Source organism: Chelonoidis abingdonii, chromosome 2, assembly GCF_003597395.2.
Source record: "Chelonoidis abingdonii isolate Lonesome George chromosome 2, CheloAbing_2.0, whole genome shotgun sequence".
NCBI lineage: Eukaryota > Metazoa > Chordata > Testudines > Testudinidae > Chelonoidis > Chelonoidis abingdonii.
Genome location: NC_133770.1, coordinates 302,462,494 through 302,477,367, shown reverse-complemented (window position 1 = coordinate 302,477,367; position 14,874 = coordinate 302,462,494). Strand labels below are relative to the sequence as shown.

The following is a 14,874-nucleotide window of genomic DNA, read 5'->3' as shown; positions in this document are numbered from 1 at the left end:
AGTTATAATTGAACCTGGGTATGTGGCTGATCCTTTGGGATTGGAAGAACCTTTTCTTTTATATGATGAAGTAAGATTTTCAGGAATCATCATCATATCTGACAGGTGTGTCTGGATGGAGGCCTGAGGCTGGGCACTTTAAGGGAACTGCGTTGTTTGAACTTCGGAATAACCTGTATGGTAATATAGAAGCTGTTCCGTGCTGGTTGGTAAATCTAAGTATTGGAATATCCACCAGTGTTTGGGGTTTGTCTGCCCCGTTTTGTTTGCAATTCACTCTGATTGAGTGACCTCAGCTGGCTCCCACAGGCAGCACCATCACACCAGCCCTGCGCAGCAGGGGGCGCTCTGCAGACCCAGGACAGCGCTGTGGGGAGGGGGCTCTCCCCAGCAGGCACTGCAGAGCCCCAGGACAGCGCTGTGGGGTGGAGGTCTCCCCAGTGGGCACTGCAGCCCCCAGGCAGCGCTGTGGGGAGGGGCTCTCCCCAGGGGGCAGGTTAGCCCCAGGACAGCGCTGTGGGGAGAGGGCTCTCCCTACCGGGCACGTTAGCCCCAGGACAGCGCTGTGGGGAGAGGGCTCTCCCCACTGGGCAGGTTAGCCCCAGGACAGCGCTGTGGGGAGGGGCTCTCCCCAGGGGGCAGGTTAGCCCCAGGACAGCGCTGTGGGGAGAGGGCTCTCCCCACCGGGCACGTTAGCCCCAGGACAGCGCTGTGGGGAGAGGGCTCTCCCCAGTGGGCAGGTTGGCCCCAAGACAGCACTATGGGGAGGGGACTCTCTCCAGCAGGCAGGCTGGCCCCAGGACAGCGCTATGGGGAGGGGGCTCTCCCCAGTGGGCAGGTTGGCCCCAAGACAGCACTATGGGGCGGGGACTCTCTCCAGCAGGCAGCCTGGCCCCAGGACAGCGCTATGGGGAGGGGGCTCTCCCCAGCAGGCACGGCAGGCCCCAGGCAGCGCTGTGGGGAGGGGGCTCTCCCCAGCGGGCAGGTTGGCCCCAGGACAGCGGTATGGGGAGGGGGCTCTCCCCAGCGGACAGGCTGGCCCCAGGACAGCGCTGTGGAGAGGGAGCTCAGCAGGGGTCTCTGCAGGCCCCAGGCAGCGCTGTGGGCTGGGGGCTCAGCAGGGGTGCTCTCTTTTGGACGAGTCTGTCATACTGGTCTCTGCAAAGAGCGCCGTGCACTCCAGGGCACCGTGCTGGTGTCATTCACTCACTCCGGATGAGATGGGTAAGTTCCCCCCAGCTTGGACTCCCTGATCCTGGCCTGCCCAGCCCACCCCAAGGTGCTGCCCCCAGTGCCTACTGGCCTTTCCGTTCGCTCAGGAAGAAAAAGCCTCCCGTATTTGTGTCCACGTGGCAGCCCCAGGTCTCGCCTGCCCTGTGCCCCTGCAGGGGGCTGCAGCTGGCTGGGGGGCATGAGCAGCTGCCGGCACCATGGTGGCTCACCCGCTGGGCATTAGCCCTTGTCAGATGGGCTAGCACAGCGGGGGCACGCCAGGCACTGTCCCTGCCAGGCACCCTGAGTTCCCGTGACTGGGGCAGACAGCAGGAGAGGCGGGTGCTCTCTGACTCCCTGGGGTGGGGTTGCTTTCAGGACTGTGTGTTAAGTCCACCGGCTGTCCCGCTCTGCTGTAAACAGCATGAGACTTGATAGGCTTGAGGGGCGATCAAAACCTCTCTGGGGCAAGAGGGGCCCTGGGCTGCAGCAGGATGTCTCCCCCTCTGCAGGTGGCTGGGAACCCCGGTGTCCTGGGGACACGGCCGCTCAGGGGGCCATGCTGTGCCCTGGGCACCAAGCTGTGGACAGTTCCTGCATCTCCCCAAAAGGGGGCTGCACTGCCTTGGCGGGCGCGGGACCCCAGGAACACAGCCCATGGCAGGGCTCGTGGGTGGGGGGCGACCCCAGCATGCAGAGGGCAGTGTCTGAAAAGCCACGTTCCACGCCCCCCGGGGCTCAGGCCAGGCTGCCTGTCCTGCCTAGCGCCTCCTCCCGCCTCACCTCGTCAGCCCGCGCCCGCTCGATCTTGGCCCGGAACTCGTCGATGGACTGGTGCAGGCCCCGGTGGCTGCCCAGCTGCGACTCCACTGTGGGCAGGTCCACGCCCCACTCGGCACTGTTGAGCCGCCTCTGGTTCTCCTCCACCCAGGCCAGCAGGTCCTGCAGGTAGCGCAGTGTGACGTCATCCAGCTCCTGCCGGGGCCGCTGGCCAAGGGGCAGGGCCACCTGGGTAGGCTGCAGGGAGCCCGACTTCAAGCGCAGGTTGTACTCGGTGCGGATGGCGACCAGGCGTTCGTGCAGGCGGTACACCCTGCGGGCAGAGAGGAGGGGGGCACAAGCTGGGGCACAGATGCTGCCAAACCAGAGGGAGATGGGGGGCCAGTACAGAGCAACATGGGCAGCTGAGGTGGTAGCAGCCCTGGGAGGGGCAGGTTCTGGGTGGCCTGTGACTAAGTGGGAATTATGCATAATATTGTGTGTGAATGGTGTGTGTGCCTCAGTTTCCCCTATGAGGGCAGGGTTAACTGGGAAGGGGGGGAAGCTGTTTACTCTGCAGAGAGACAGGTGTGTCTGATGCCGGGCTGTCTGGGGCCAGGACCCATGGTGAGCCCGGCAGAGACAACAGCCACGCCAATTACCCAGACATTTGGTACCTAGTAACTAAGGCTTTGTCTACACTGGCAAGTTTTGTCACCAAAAACTGCCTTTTGGCGACAAAGCAGCAAGAACGGCCACCCTACAGGGGGACGTTTATCGCGAAAAATGCCCAGTTCTGGCGACAAAAAACTTCCACCCCAAGAGAGGCACTTGTCTTTTCCCCTCCCTTTATTGTTGACAAAGCCCGTGTAGACGCTGTCCATTGTTTCATTGACAGAACTGGCTTCCGCCCATAGCTCACAACGCGGCCCTCATCGCTCTGCCCAGTGTTTTGTTCTCTGCTGCCCTGCAGGCAGGCGCCCTCCCCTGTCAAAGCTCTGGGAAGCACCTGTGTGCTGCTCCCTTTGGGAACAGACAAATAGCAAATCACGAGCCTGCTCCTGTCCTGCCCGGCACTAGGAACACAGCGGCTGGCAGACTGCGGTGCTGCTTTGCCACCCCTCCGCACGGCCAGCTCACAGACCTGCTCAGAACGCTGCTCCCGGCAGCAGTGGGAGAACTCAGAGAGAATCCCAAATGGGCAGCGATCAGCTCTCCCTTCCCACAACACTGCCCTGTGGGATACCCCACCCCATGTGATGGAGTAGGGGCTCTGTGTGTGGGGAACGGGAAGAAGTAGGGACTGTCGGTGTGGGGAACGGGAAAGCAGGGGATGTCTGTAGGTGGCGGACAGGTAGTCAGGGTGTATTCCGAACCCGGCAGGGGGGAGGGGGGAGGACCTGGTCGGAGGAGAGGGGAACAAAGGTTTTTTCGGCCGGAGGAGGAAAGGCGGGACAGTTTGGGTTTGGGCCGGGGGGGGGGAATTCAGGGTATCCTAGCTGGGATCCAAGCACCCTGAACCCCCAGAAGGACTCAGTGGAGGGGTCCTGACTGTGCCTGCCAGCTCTGCTGTAACCTGTGTTCCTGTTGTCCAATAAACCTTCTGTTTTACTGGCTGGATAAAAGTCACTGTGGGTCCCAGGAAGAGGGGTGCAGGGCCGGACTCCGTGACACCCCAGTGCACTATGTCCCTCAGGCAGGGGCGGGGCTGCGGCTGGGCCCCTCCTCCAAGGCAGGGGCAGGGCTGCAGCTGGGCCCCGCCCCTCAGGCAGGGCCCCTCCCCCAAGGCAGGGGCGGAGCTGCAGCTGGGCCCCGCCCCTCAGGCAGGGCCCCTCCCCCAAGGCAGGGGCCGGGCTGCAGCTGGGCCCCACCCTTCAGGCAGGGGCAGGGTTCTGGCAGGGCCCCTCCCCTCAGGCAGGGGCCAGGTTCTGGCAGGTCCCCTCCCCCAAGACAGGGGCGGGGCTGTGGCTGGGCCCCACCTCTCAAGGAGGGCGGGGCTCTGGCTGGGCCCCTCCCCCAAGGCAGGGGTGGGGCTGCGGCTGGGCCTGTTACCTGCGGTACATCTGCTCGCCCTGCGGGTGGCGCCCGTCCTTCAGGGCCTGCACATCATTGAAGAGCAGGCGGATCATGGCATCCGCCTTGTCCAGGTCCCGCTCGATCTCGGCCGCCTTCTGCGGCTGCTTCCCAGCATTCAGCAGCCGGACGTCCTGCAGGAGGGAGAAGTGTTAAACGGGGGGCGGCTGAGACACCCCCCATTGCATGCACTGCCCTCCCCTTGCCCGCACGCTCTATGTGCTGCCCTCCCGAGAGTACCTAGGGGCTGCCCCATGCCTCAGGCATTGGCCAGACAGCGGCAGGCCTGTCCCGGGCGCCCCCCCACCCCCGGGCTTTGCTCTCACCGACTGCAGCAGGGTGTCGGCCTGGTTCAGCTGCTCCTCGCACACCCCCGACTCCATCTGCAGCTTGCTGACGATGCGCTGCAGCTGCTCCAGCCTGTGCGGGGTGGGGTGGGGTGGGGTACGGAGGGGAGCACGGTGAGCAACTGCGCCATGCCCCCCCTCCCCCCACACCCCAGCTCCTGCCCCCAGCCCCCCACCCTGCTCCTGCCACCCTGTGTGCACCCCAGTCCAGTCCCACTTGTACGCAACCCAGTCCTGGTGGCCAGGGCAACCACAGCCCCCTGGGACGCCACCCCTGCTCTGCCACGTGCCTGTGGGAAAGGCACAGCCCCCCCTTTCGTCCCTGCTGGAGCCTGCGAGCTCTGGGCGAGCCGGGAGCCCAGCGGCACTGCCAGTGGCCAGCCTGCACTCAGCTCTGTTTGCTCGGCGGGCAGGCGGGGCGGGGCTGGGCTTCCTGAGGGGAGGCACCCGGCAGGTGGTGACTCACCAGCCGTATGGTTCCCATTAAGGGCTGCGAGGCCAGGGCGGGAACACCCTGGCCCTGAGTGTCCGCCAGCAGGAGCCTGGCCTGGCTCGCCCAGGAGAGGAGAGCGCCAGCCCCAGGGGTGTCCTGAGCCGGCCTGCCCCCCAACAACCCCCTCCCCACCTCAGCCTCCCCAACCCCTCTCAGCCAGCCCTTCTCCCCTGTCCCCAGGCCCCTCTACTGTCCATGCCGGCTCCTTCCCACCCTCAGCCCCTTCCCGCCCCCCTTAGATCCAGCTCTTCCCCACCCCTCGGCTCCTGCCCCCCAGATCTCCTCCCAGCCCAGCCCCATGTTCCCTCTCAGCTCCCCCTCAGCCAGCCCTTAGCCACCTGCTCCCCTCCCCATCCCAGCCCTTTCCCACCCCACCAGCTCCCTCCCCCCACTCCCAGCCACATTTTCCCTCCCAGACCCCTCGGCTCCCCCCAGCCCAGCCCTTCCGCATCCCACGTTCCCAGCTCAGCTCCTACGGTCGCTCTCAGTCAGCCCTTCCCCCTGTCCCAGCCCAGCCCTTCCGCATCCCACGTTCCCTGGGTCCCTCTCAGTCAGCCCTTCCCCACCCCACGTTCCCTCCCTGCCCCCGAGCACTGACCTCTCAAACTCAGCACGAAGCAGCTTCTCGCGCTCCAGAATGGCGACGTGCAGCTTGCCCCACTCCTTCTCCACGTCCAGGGGGTGGTAGCCGGGGGACACTTGCAGCTGCCCGGCCTGCACCGTGCCCTGCGCCGGCAAGAGGGGGTGTTACGTGGACCAGGAGAGCCTCACAGAGGCAGGTCAGGGGCCAGCCCCCAATCCACACACGGGGCCATGGAATGGGGGGACATGTGAGGACCAGCCCGCACCTGGCCCTGAGGAGTCTATGGGGCAGCACAGGAGTGAAGGGCACAAGCAGTGGTTGGCCCTGCTCGGGAGGACTTTGCTCTGGGCACCCCGAGGGTCAGCAAGGTCTGAGGCCGGGCCCGGTGGGGAGCTGGGGATGCAGAGCTGAAGGCCCCTGCCATGCACCCTGCTGGGCCTCACACAGCGTGACGGAGTCACAGGACAGCTCCCCCGGTCACATGTCCGCTTACAGCCGGGCGCAGCCCCTCGTGCTCAGGGACGAAGGGCTCGGCACAGCCCCTGGGGGGAAGGGGAGGAGCGTAGCCCTGGCAGCTGTACGTAGCGGGGGGCTCTCGGCCAGGGGGTCCCAGGGGCTCACCTCCAGCGACTGGTAAATGACCTTGGAGCGGTTCTTGTCGGCCTCCTTGGCTGGGAGCTCGGTTTCCTTGAACTTCAGGAACTGGCGCCACAGGAGCTGGGGAGAGGCTGGGGTTAGGGCAAAGGGGGGGCAGGGCAGGCCCTGGGGGCAGGAGAGGGGCCCCTTGTGGCTGTGGCATCAGGACCCACCTGTGACCAGCTGCCCAGGGCTCTGTGCCAGGCGCACGGTCACCACCAGTAGGCCCCATGCCTGGCCAGCCTCTCCCTAGCCCACCACGCAAGGCGTATCCTCACTAGCCCCCACCCCCACCCCGAGGAGACTGCATCCCCCCAGCCAGGGGTTGGGACCTGGAGCTGAGCCAGGCCTGGGGAGCTGGCCTCACACACGGCCACACCCCAGAGCGGCCGGAGCCCACAGGATGGAAGTGGGCCGGGCGGGCGGGTTCTTCTTCACCGCTGTTGACTCACGAGGGGCTGGCATGGAAGGAATGAGTCACACACCCTCCCCCTGCCTGGGGAACCCCATGGTCCCCCTCAGTGTGCTGCTCACTCCCCCGGCTCGCCTGCCTTCTCCCTCACACCCTGGGGCGGGAGCTGGGTGGGCTCTGCCAGGTCTCTCCAATGCAGCGTGACCCTCATGGGGCCGGCTGCCCCCTATGCTGGGCTCAGACCCCCAGCTCCTCAGGGAACAGCTGCCAGCGCAGAGACAGACTGGGTATCCCAAGAGCCAGATGCCAGGTCCCCTACGGCCCCAGGGAACCACAGACCCTGCCTCCCCCTCGCTGCCAGCGGAAACCACCCACTCCCCAGGGAGCTCTGTGGGCCCTTCCTTCTGGGGGCTTCCAGGCAGCTCCTGGGTGGGGGTGGGGCCTGGGCACCCTGCCCAGCCAGATCCCTCCTGGGAGGCACCTGCAGAGCTCCCCACTCATCACTGGGCCCTTTCATCCCCTGCCAGCAGCAGCTGCATCAGGACATGATGAGACGGGACCATGATACAGAACACGTGGCTTGGAGACCATGGCCCTCCCACCAACTCAGGCTCTGAATGCCCTACCACCCCCCAGCCCACCCCAGGAGCCCGCTCAGTGCGCAGCCCCCCCGGATAGCATGCCCCCGGCACCAGGATGGGCACTCCAGCATGGCCGAGTACTGCCTGGGCGGCTCCCTCTCCATGCCCAGGCCTGGGAGACAGGCAGCAGCTGAGGCGGCCATGTGAGCTGCTCCTGCCCCACCGGGAAGCAGGGGGCCCCCCAAGGGCATCTGTAGCGATGGAGCTTGGACGGTTCAGGGGCTGTGCAGCCCGGGGACCTGAGGGATGATGAGAGGTCCCCAGAGCCCCGACCTAAGAATCACCTCTGCCTGGCTGGGCCCCTTACCTCAATCTCCTCGTAGCTGGCCGGCACCTTGCGCTCCTCGAAGATGACAGTGTGACTGCGAATCCACTGTAGCAGCGCCGTCACCACCTCACGGTACTCCTGCCACCGCAGCTGCAGCTCCTAGGGGACAGGCGAGAGCATGGCCCGGGGTCCCCATGGCCTCCCCTCCCCACCCTGGCCGTTCACAGAGACAGCACAGAAATGGATGGGTGGGATTCGGTGGCAGGCAGGAACCGCTGCTCTCCCTGGGACCACTTCAGCTGGAATCACCCCTGGATGGGAACTTCAGTGACTGGCCCATCACCCCCACCCCAGAATTTTCAGTACTGTTTTTATGACCCTGTGTGTGCCTCAGTTTCCCCTATATTTCACAGGTTACTCTGTGGGGAAGGGGGAAGGACTGTTTGCTCTCAGGGCAGGCTAAGAGACCTGGCTATGAATGTCGCCCGGTTATCTGAGCCGTGATGGGTCACCGGAAAGGACTGGCCCAGCTGACCCCATATCAATGGAGAAGCCAAGAAGACAATGGCAAAGCCAGTCACCGGGACACTGACACCTGGCACCCAAGGCGGGAGAGGGCGGGCAAGGGTTTCCCCACCTCTGCAGAGAGGCTGAGCAAGGACCCCCCAGCTCGAGAACAAAGGACTGAGGAGTGAGGTGGGGGGTCGGTGCTGGCTGCTGGAAGGAGCCTGGCCTCTCACCTGGGAACTGCCCAAGGAGGTCAGAGACGGATAGACAGAGCTGGACCAATGGGGCTCTGGGCTGACCCCACCGGTCTGGGCTTTAACCCACATTCCCCTGCTGCGTGGCCGGGTCTCCCCCGAGGTCTGGCTCAGATGGACTCGCTGGGCAGAGCTGGGGGGGGGGGGGCAGGAGGGCTGGAGCCCCCGGGGTTCAGGCTGAGGAGGGCGAGAGGCCACCAGGGGTCTGGCCCACTGAAGGGCTCCTCCCAGACCGCTCTCAAGCTGGGGCCAGGCACTGATTCGTGACACAGGGGACCCCCCCCACCCCCTTCTGCAGAGGAGAGCAGCTGAGCTGGAGACCAAAGGCATCGACCTCAGGGGCTGGGCAAGGGAATGGGGCGGAGCTCTCTGCTTAGCCTGCCTCCCTGGAGTCTCTGCATATGGCCCCAGCTTCCCCGGCCTGTGGTGCACCGGGCCCCGCTGCAGAGAGCGTGGAGAGCGGGATTGCCGGCGTCTCACGGCCTGTCCCTGTGCACAGCAGAGCTCCTGGGCCCCGACAGGCTGGGCACAGGCCAGGCCCAGAGAAGCCGCAGCCCCCAAGCCCCTTGGCTTCCACAGCCCCATACTCACATTGGCCTTGAGGCCGACCGACACGTCGGGCACGCGGGGCATAACGTCGTACAGCGATGAGACATAGGTGATGATGGACTTCTCGTCCGGCTGGGGCACGTCCACATCTGTGGGAAGGGGCAGAGCGTGAGCAGCTGCGGGGGGAGCCCCAGCCCAGGGGTCTCCACCTGCAGGGGGCTGCCCCCCGTGCTCATGGGATACACCCCCAGGCCGAGGGGCTGCTGCACCCAAGGGTTCCCTGCAGGAAGCAGAGCCATCGGGTGGCTGCCCCACGCCAGGGAAGGGCTGTGTGTGTGGCACCTCGTACCTTCAGGGTCCAGCAGGCGCGTCACCCCCAAGTCCCGCTCGGCCACGGTGAAGGCCTGGTCCAGGTTCTCCAGGTTGGTCTGGCGATACACCTTGTTCATGTCGATGAGCATGGGCCTGCGTCCGAGACGGAGCGGGTGAGAGGCCAGGGGCTGGGCATCCCCAGAGTTGCAAACCCCATGCCCAGCTTGGAGCCTGCTCTAGGGCTCCACTGAAAGAGCGTGGCCCCACCCCTACCCCCCCATGCCATGCCAGGACTACGGCAACTGGGAAGCCTGAGGGCACCGTCTGGTGGGGCGAACTGCGGGCTGGGCCAGGTCTGTGCCCACAGAGAGCGCATCGCCAGCGTCCTCCACTGCAGGGGTGGGTAAGCCGCGGCACTTAACCCTTGCACTGCCGAGGGAAACACGAGACACTGACTCACACCTTGTGCTGGGCTGGCAGCCCCTGATCCTCCCCCCCGCAGCCCCGCAGGGTGTCGGCTGTGGGGCCAGGAGAGCTCCAACCAGCCCCCGCGGCTCAGCACAGCAGCTCCCCCTAGTCCCAATGCTCCGGGGCAGAGTGTGCTGCCCCTCTCCCCACCTGGCAGTCAGGCTGGCTCCTGCCAGCTCCAAGCAAGCCTGGCCCAGGTGGGGACACCTCAGTACGACAGCTGTGCCCACCGAGCCCCTCACAGCAAGGGGGCAGCTTCCCTGGCTCGGACGCATGGCAGTCTGCCAAGCCCCACGCCCCATCAGGAGACACAGCCCGGCAGGGAGCGGGAGCCAGGTAACGCCGCCCCAAGTCGGCAGATCTGCTCCAGCTCTGCGGATCCAACTACCCCCGCCCCACCGCTGTTGCGCCAGACGGCCTGGGGGCCACCAAGGTTCTGTAAACGTGGGGACTTCAACTGAATTATGCACCCTGGGGGGGTGAGCTGAAGCAGAACAAGCTTTGCCCGTCCCCCCACCAGATCAGCTGCAGCCCCCCAACCAGTGCAGCCTGGCTCCCCTAGCACCCCCCACTGCACCCCATCTTCGCAGCAGCGATGCCCCGGCTGGTGCGATGCCTACACTTCCTGGAGGCGCAGGGTGGAGTGGAGGGAGTACAGCGAGCTGCTGACGTTGGGGGTCTCCAGCGCAGCGGGGTCGGCGATCTCCTCACACAGCATCACCACCTGCTCCTCTGCCCCCACCCGGGACCCCGCTGAGCCGCCCAGCCCACGGCGCTGCAGCTTCTTCTTTGCCCGCTGCCGCGAGCTCCTCTCCATGCTGGGGCCCGAGCCTTCCTCTGCTTGCTGCGCTGGGAGCCGGGACCCGCTGGCTGATCCGCCCGCCCTAGCGTTGTGGAGCCGGGACCCACTGGCTGATCCGCCTGCCCTGGTGCTGGGGAGCCAGGACCCACTGGCTGATCCACCTGCCCTGGCACTGCGCTGGGAGCCGGGACCCACTGGCTGATCCACCCGCTCTGGCACTGCGCTGCTGGAGAGCCGCCCTCTCCCCGCAGAGTGGAGGCTGTGCTGTGCTGTGCTGTCAGCCCCGCGTTCTCCTCCTGCCTCTCCCGGGGCGGGGCAGTTCCTGCACATACTTGTTACACTTACAGAGGAAAGCGGGAGCTGACGTAGGCTCCAGCAGGCCCCCCGCCCCGCCTTGGCTCTCAGCCTGGTGCCCCGCAGACCCCCAGCCGAGGGCAGCCCGCGTGCTGGGGATGGGCAGCGCCAGGCAGGCGACGCATACGAGAGTTAGAGGGGGTCTCAGTGACACTGGCACAAGCTGATGGGCTGGAACTCGTCTGGGCACTTTGCATTTAACGCAGTCCCCAAGCGCCAGGCCCGGGTGGGGGGGCTCCACCAAGCCAACCGCCGCTTCTCCAAGGGCAGGCAAGAGAGATGGGCCCAATCCTGCTGAGACGGGCCCGATGTGATCTGCCTGCATGCGCTGCCCCCACTCTGCTTGGAGAGCCCCCCTCCTGGACCTGCCCAGCCCACTGCTCACGGCACTGCTCTGGGACCCCCCATGCAGACTGCAAGGCTGCTCGGGGACCCTGGCAGCAGCTGCGGCGTATCCACTGGGGTTGCTCACCTGGGGAGCCCAGGTGGCTAGGAGAAGTGCTAGCTGGGGGGGGCTGCGCTGGCCCCCAGTAGTGTGGGAAGAGAAAATAGTTCCTGGCTCCGGGGCTAGTGCAGGGCGCAGCCCGGCTCCACCCCTCTGAACTATCCAGCTCACTGTCCTGACACGCTCCTGCAGAACTCGCTGCCTGGGGCGGCAGGTGCCTGCCAGAGCTGAGCAGGGGCATGGCAGGGCACCCTCGTCACCCTGTCGCGCAGAGCCTCTGCCAGCATGGAGGCAGCCCCAGCCAAGCGGAGGTTGGGCCCAGATCATACAGAGCAGCTGCAGCCCCCAGCGCAAGGGAACCCAGCACCCCTGGACTAGCAGAACTGCGCGTGCAGCAGCCCCTGGTGGCTGGGCACTGACCCTGTGCACGTGCGAGTCCCTGGTCCCCCCCCAGCCCCCACCCCCAGTGCAGCCCCCGCCCGTCTCTCACTTGTGATGGTGGATGATGGCGTTGAAGAGACGCCCGTCCCGCCAGCTGGTGGTGAAGTTGTCGCAGCGCAGGCCCTGGTAGCCCTCCACCATGCGCTGTGACCACAGCAGCAGCTTCTCCTTGGCCGTCATGTCCTCGGACTGCCCACTCACCTGGATGTCCGAGATCTGGAAGGGACGGGGACACATCAGCCAGCTACCCTGGCCCTGCAGAGCCCCTGCCCAATGCCCGCTGGGGCCTCCTCCATCCCTCGGCCAAAGGACACCCTGGGACGAAGCGGGAATGCTCTTAATGTTTCTTCTGCATACTGTGTGGGTGCCTCAGTTTCCCCTATTCATTTCTTAAGTCTCCAGTGTGCATAAATGGCCGACACTTTGTATCCTAGCAACAAATGGCTGGGGCCCTTCTCCCTGCAAGGGAATAGCTAAAGGTGAACAAAGAGGTCAGGTGACCTCCTGGCCGGGAAAGAGCCATAGGCCAGAAAGGAGGGGCTGGAGGGGGGTTCAGTTTGGGGCTGGCTGGGGACGGGAAGTGAGGGCAGATGGGGGTGTCTGGCTCACTGACCCCCAGAATGGACCCGGCCGAGGGGTCCGGTTCTCTGTACCTATAAGCTCTGTTTTAGACCCTGTTCCTGTCATCGAATAAACCTCTGTTTTACTGGCTGGCTGAGAGTCACGTCTGACTGCAAAGTGGGGGTGCAGGACCCTGTGGCTTCCCCAGGACCCCGCTGGGGCGGACTCGCTGTAGGAAGCACACGGAGGGGCAGAGGATGCTGAATGCTCCAAGGTCAGACCCAGGAGGTGAAGACGTGTGAGTTTCTTGCCCTGAACAAGTCTGGGGAGCCTCGTCTCCCATGGAGCAAAGTCCTGACTGGCTTTGTGGGGAGCAGTTCCACAGCATTGCCCAGTGCCTCAGTTTCCCCTCTGTGTTACTCGTCTCTGGGTGGTGAGAAAAGAGTGTGACCATTGCAGAGACCCAGAGAGGGCAGGCGTGACTGGGACTGACCGCAGAGAACAGCCGACAGCCTGTATCCTGGCAGCTGACGGCTGGTCCCAGTCATTGCAAGGACCAGCTGGAGGTGTTGGTGCAGAGCAGGTGACCTGCCAGCCTGGGAAAGAGAGAACGGAGGGAGGAGGGGCAATGGCTGGGAGGGAGGCCAGGCAGCTGGGAAGAGTCGGTCTCCCATTTTTGTGCTAACAAGCTCTGTCCTACGCAGTGTCCTGTCAACTAATAACCCTTCTGAGAGTCACTGCTGCCTGACGAATGGGGGGCACGGCCGTTTGGGGGTGTTCAAGGCTTCCCCGGGGGTCCCACCCAAAGAGACTCGCTGCGGGAAGCTCAGGGGTGAACGGGGCTGAACCCTCTGAGGTCAGACCCAGGAAGCACTGAAGCCAAGGATGCAAGGGAGCCCTGCAGGGAGTCACTCTGCACCAGAGTCCTGCCTGGCTTCACTCAGGGCAGTTACTGAACACCCAGCCTCGGACTCTGTGACACCTCCACCCCAGGACGCAGCAGCCTCCTACTGTTTCATTTGGGACCGCCGCCCGCGGCGGGTGGTTAGAGGCTGCCAGTCGCTGGCGCTCACCACAAGCGCCCACACTAGGCACAAACTCCCAACCCCGGCGGAAATGACGCCTGAACCGCAGCCCGAGAGAGCATGGCTCCTCACGCACCCTGGCCGCAGGGGGGCTCGCTGGCCCCCAGCCAGGGACACGTCCTGCTGCACATGTCCCCCCCGACAGAGGCTGCAGGCTGGGCCGTGACAGCAGGCAGGACGGAAGCACCTGCTCTGCTAGCTGCCTGGCATCTCTCCACTCCCGGTGCTCTCCCCAGAGCACATGGCAGGTCCCGATGCCCTGGGCACTCCATGGCCAGCTCGCTCCGGCTGCCCCCTCACTGCTGCAGCAGGGATTCTGCCCCGGGCACTGCCCGGACCCCAGCCTGGTCCCGTTCTCCTGCTCTGGGCAGGGAAAGGAGCCCACGGCAGCCTTCTGGAACACCAGAACTCCTGGGTTCAGAGCCCTTTGGTTGGGCCCCAGGGAGGCCTGCAGGAAAGGGGGGCCCTGCCCCAGCCCTGGGGGCTGTGCTCTACCGGGCCTATGAGCAGAGGAGCTGCAGAGCCTGGCCAGGAAGAGAGCGCACGAGTGAGGCCCAGCTCCAGGCCAGGCAGGCAGTACAGGGCTCCCCCCAGGACCGGCGCCAGACTTTTTCGTGCCCTAGGCGCACGGCCATTTCGCTGCCTCGTGCGCCGCTCCCGCGGCTCCGGTGGAGCTGCTGCAGTCATTCCTGCGGAGGGTCCGTTGGTCCGCGGCTCCGGTGGAGCTGCCACAGCCATGCCTGCGGGAGGTCCACCGGAGCCGTGCGGGACCAGCTGACTGTCCGCAGGCAAGACTGTGGCAGGTCCACTGGAGCCGCAGACCAACGGACCCTCCGCAGGCATGACTGCGGCAGGTCCACCGGAGCCACCTGCCGCCCCCCCTCCCAGCAAAACGCCGCCCCCCAAAAATCCTGGAGCCCTAGGCGATTGCCTAGTTCGCCTCAATGGAAGCGCCGGCCCTGGCTCCCCCGCAGGAGGGGACCGCGTGCGATGGTGCGGGCGGCCGCGCGGGCAGGCCAGGAACCCTGTGCCTGGTGACTGGGGCAGCTCCGCTGGTTCCTGCCATTCCCAGGTGGTCGGTGAGAACGGGGCAGCTCCAGCACCCGTGGGGACAGGAAACGACTGCGGCTAGCTCGCGGCTGCCAGCCAGGGCCCATGAGTCTGAGTCTCTGTGGCTGCCAGGCTCCGCCCTGGGGCTAAGTCGCACTTTGGCAGCCTGGCCCAGGGAGCAGGTGACTCAGTCTCCAAAACGCTGCCCCTGTGGCTGCAGCGTTCCTGCCCCAGCAGCTCCCCTCCTCCGTCGCGCCAGGACTGGCAGAGCCCAGCATTCCCCGCAGAGGCCAAGGGTTACGCTTCAGCTGGAGGGCGGCTGGCTCCAGGAGAGTGCCAGGCTGGGGCAGGGAGAAGCAGGGTGCCCCCAGGTCTCGCCCCACTCCAGAGCAGCACCCCCCTCAGCCCGGCCCACAGCACTCCCACTGGGCCTCCCAGCTCTGGGCCTTGCCCTACCCAACGCCCGGGCCCAGGGCAGCCAGTGAACCAGAGAGAGCTCCAGCCCTGGCCTTTCCCAGCAGGGGGGGGCAGTGGTGAGCTGATGGGGGGCAGGTGCTGGCTGGGGGGGAGCTCCCAGCAAGGGGCGTTGTGGGGGTCAGGGCAGGGTGCTGGCTGGGGGGGG

At 65.7% G+C, this 14,874-nt stretch overlaps 1 protein-coding gene across 1 annotated transcript in view; it reads right to left on the bottom strand.

Annotated features, from left to right (window-relative positions):
* Nucleotides 1–14,874, bottom strand: part of PLEC (plectin) — a 90,481-nt gene that overhangs the window by 35,973 nt on the left and 39,634 nt on the right. The window contains exons 6-14 of the mRNA XM_075063408.1: nt 11,606–11,772; nt 9,084–9,199; nt 8,777–8,883; nt 7,464–7,583; nt 6,089–6,184; nt 5,483–5,610; nt 4,371–4,464; nt 4,024–4,178; nt 1,957–2,305 (exon numbers count right to left, since the gene is read on the bottom strand). Of these exons, the coding sequence (XP_074919509.1) occupies nt 1,957–2,305; nt 4,024–4,178; nt 4,371–4,464; nt 5,483–5,610; nt 6,089–6,184; nt 7,464–7,583; nt 8,777–8,883; nt 9,084–9,199; nt 11,606–11,772 (1,332 nt within the window). The remainder of the gene's footprint in view (nt 1–1,956; nt 2,306–4,023; nt 4,179–4,370; nt 4,465–5,482; nt 5,611–6,088; nt 6,185–7,463; nt 7,584–8,776; nt 8,884–9,083; nt 9,200–11,605; nt 11,773–14,874) is intronic.